The 2,312-nt window shown below is 34.9% G+C and overlaps 1 protein-coding gene across 1 annotated transcript in view; it reads left to right on the top strand.

Moving 5' to 3' along the window:
- Window positions 1-403, top strand: part of LOC115034978 (aminopeptidase N-like) — a 17,192-nt gene extending 16,789 nt beyond the window's left edge. The window contains exon 3 of the mRNA XM_029492593.1: window positions 50-403. Coding sequence (XP_029348453.1) covers window positions 50-388 — 339 coding nt within the window. The 3' untranslated portion in view covers window positions 389-403. The remainder of the gene's footprint in view (window positions 1-49) is intronic.
- Window positions 404-2,312: the final 1,909 nt, after the last annotated feature.

The following is a 2,312-nucleotide window of genomic DNA, read 5'->3' as shown; positions in this document are numbered from 1 at the left end:
TATGAAATCTTATAATAACGTCACATAAATATATAATTAATATATTTAGATGATATGCGTAGGAGCTACCGATACCATAGTGTTGCATTCAACCAGTTTGAACATTGATACCAAAAGTGTGGTTGTAGCCAACTGTGGTGAAAATGTCATCCCAGTGAGCAGTGTGTCTTTTGATCCAGATAAAGAACTTATGCACGTCAAGTCAACCGTAAACTTTAAGCCCTGTGACGAATACTTGCTGACTATACCATTTACCGGAAACCTCACCGACGATTTAGTAGGTTACTATAGAAGTAGCTACGTAGACAAGGAAAGCAATCAAACGAGGTGCGTTATTATAAAAATTTTAATACAATGCACAGCACAAGTCATAAAAAAATATAAATAAATATTTTTTGTGATTTCGTTTCTTTCTATTGTTGCGTACGTCTACACGAAAAAAATTAAATAAAGCACGTTTGACGAAATAACCAACTAGGTATTATATTTTTATTTTAAACAATGTAAAACAATTTATTCGGAGGTTCGGACAGATATTCTGCTGAAATATAGCTGACTTCCCTTCGGGACGAGCGCGAACGACAGGCCCGATGTGGCTACCAAAACTGTCCACCCAGCGGAATTTCGTATGCTGTCGCCGTGCTCGTTCCCAAGGGTTAGGTTGCAATTTCTTGTACATTATAAGGTTCTGCTATAACTTAGTACAAACTTATAATAACTAATGTAATGACAATTATATATAGCAATATCAAATGATGTTCCGGTTTTACAAAAATGTTTTCTGTGGTATCCTTGTACAATTCATTGAGTTCGTTTAACTCTTGAGACTCTTGAGCTAATTTGTTAGATTTATAAAAAGCGTATGATTACTGATTTTCTGAGGTTCATGATGATCTGTTATTTTCTTAAGGGATAATGGTAAGATTGAACTTAGATTTTCAGGTACGAAATCTTAATGATATATTGTTTTGATAAAACGAAAACAATGTGGGTACTACCAACGGATGACCATATACCACTTCATGCGGCTGGAACCCAGTAGCTGAATGTATGGATGAATTGTTACAATACATTGCGTAGGGAACGTAGACGTCCCTATTTTGAGGGTTTTTACTAGAATAATTCCTCAAATACTCTCCAAGATTTCTGTGACTGCGTTATAAGCCCCGTTACTCTGCGGGTGGTAAGGTGTTGTTGAGGTCTGCGTTATCTTCAAGAGGGATCTACTATCTGGTAATCAATGCCCTTCAGATGATATATGACGTCTTAATATACGATTGTCTGATCCACGAGAGAATAAATGTTTATTATATTAAGCTCACTCCCAGAGTCTAAGAGTAGCTTCGATTTATTGCTAATAGTCTGTTCAATGTAGCAGGTTAAATGATCTCGATCTAATTCTGCTTGGAAGTAGAGAATTTATCGTTTACGTGTGTATGTGCTCGTTAAAATTGCCCTTCGGTTTCATCGGTACTAGAAACAACGGACACGGCAGCGGTGATGCTCGTTTTTAATTTTCGCGTTCGTGTGCGTGCGTGCGCTTCTAACTATTCGTTCCAGCTGCAGCTCAACGAGTATGGCGGTACTGCGTGTTCCCATTCCTTGTCGTCTTGTACACTGGAGTTTTTGTATACCTCGATGTTTTGGATTTTCTGGACACTTCGGATTTTCTTGATTCTTCTTACTGCTTCGGATTCACTTGACACCTCGGTTTTCTGGACACTAATTGTTTTACGGATTCGGTTTAATTTATACTACAAGAAATATAGCTTTACGTGTTATTCTTAATATTTCGCGTACCGATAGTAACTGGAATCAAATGGTCTTCCCACCGCTGCCACCAAAAATTTTGTGTACATCTACAGAACAAATTAAATAAAGTACGCTTGACGAAATAACGTACTATATCTTTTATTTTAAACATGGTAAAATAATTTAAGTTACAGTTTGACTGTCGTACAGTGCGTTTGTTATTTGTTTGGTTTACTCCATTATCACTTATTTCGTTCATACTATTTTAACGATCAGACCTTTTGGTATATTTATTTTTATGACATATTTAACAGGGGTATAATTCTAGTTGAGCAACTTATCGATTTTTTTAATTTTTTTTTTTCAAAATGTGTGTTTTATTGTTCTTTATAAGAATGTAAAAAAAAAATCCCGGACAAACTTCGTTTTGATGTTATCGATGAAAAACTTCAAAAACTGAATTTTTTTGTTGTGCGCATTTTTTTTTTTAAATAAATACTTAGAATAGAATATTTAAATTTTTTTTTTTAAAATGTGTGGTTTTTAATGCTGAATATATT

Source organism: Acyrthosiphon pisum, unplaced genomic scaffold (genome assembly GCF_005508785.2).
Source record: "Acyrthosiphon pisum isolate AL4f unplaced genomic scaffold, pea_aphid_22Mar2018_4r6ur Scaffold_21849;HRSCAF=25055, whole genome shotgun sequence".
NCBI lineage: Eukaryota > Metazoa > Arthropoda > Insecta > Hemiptera > Aphididae > Acyrthosiphon > Acyrthosiphon pisum.
This window is presented reverse-complemented; position numbering and strand designations above follow the sequence as displayed.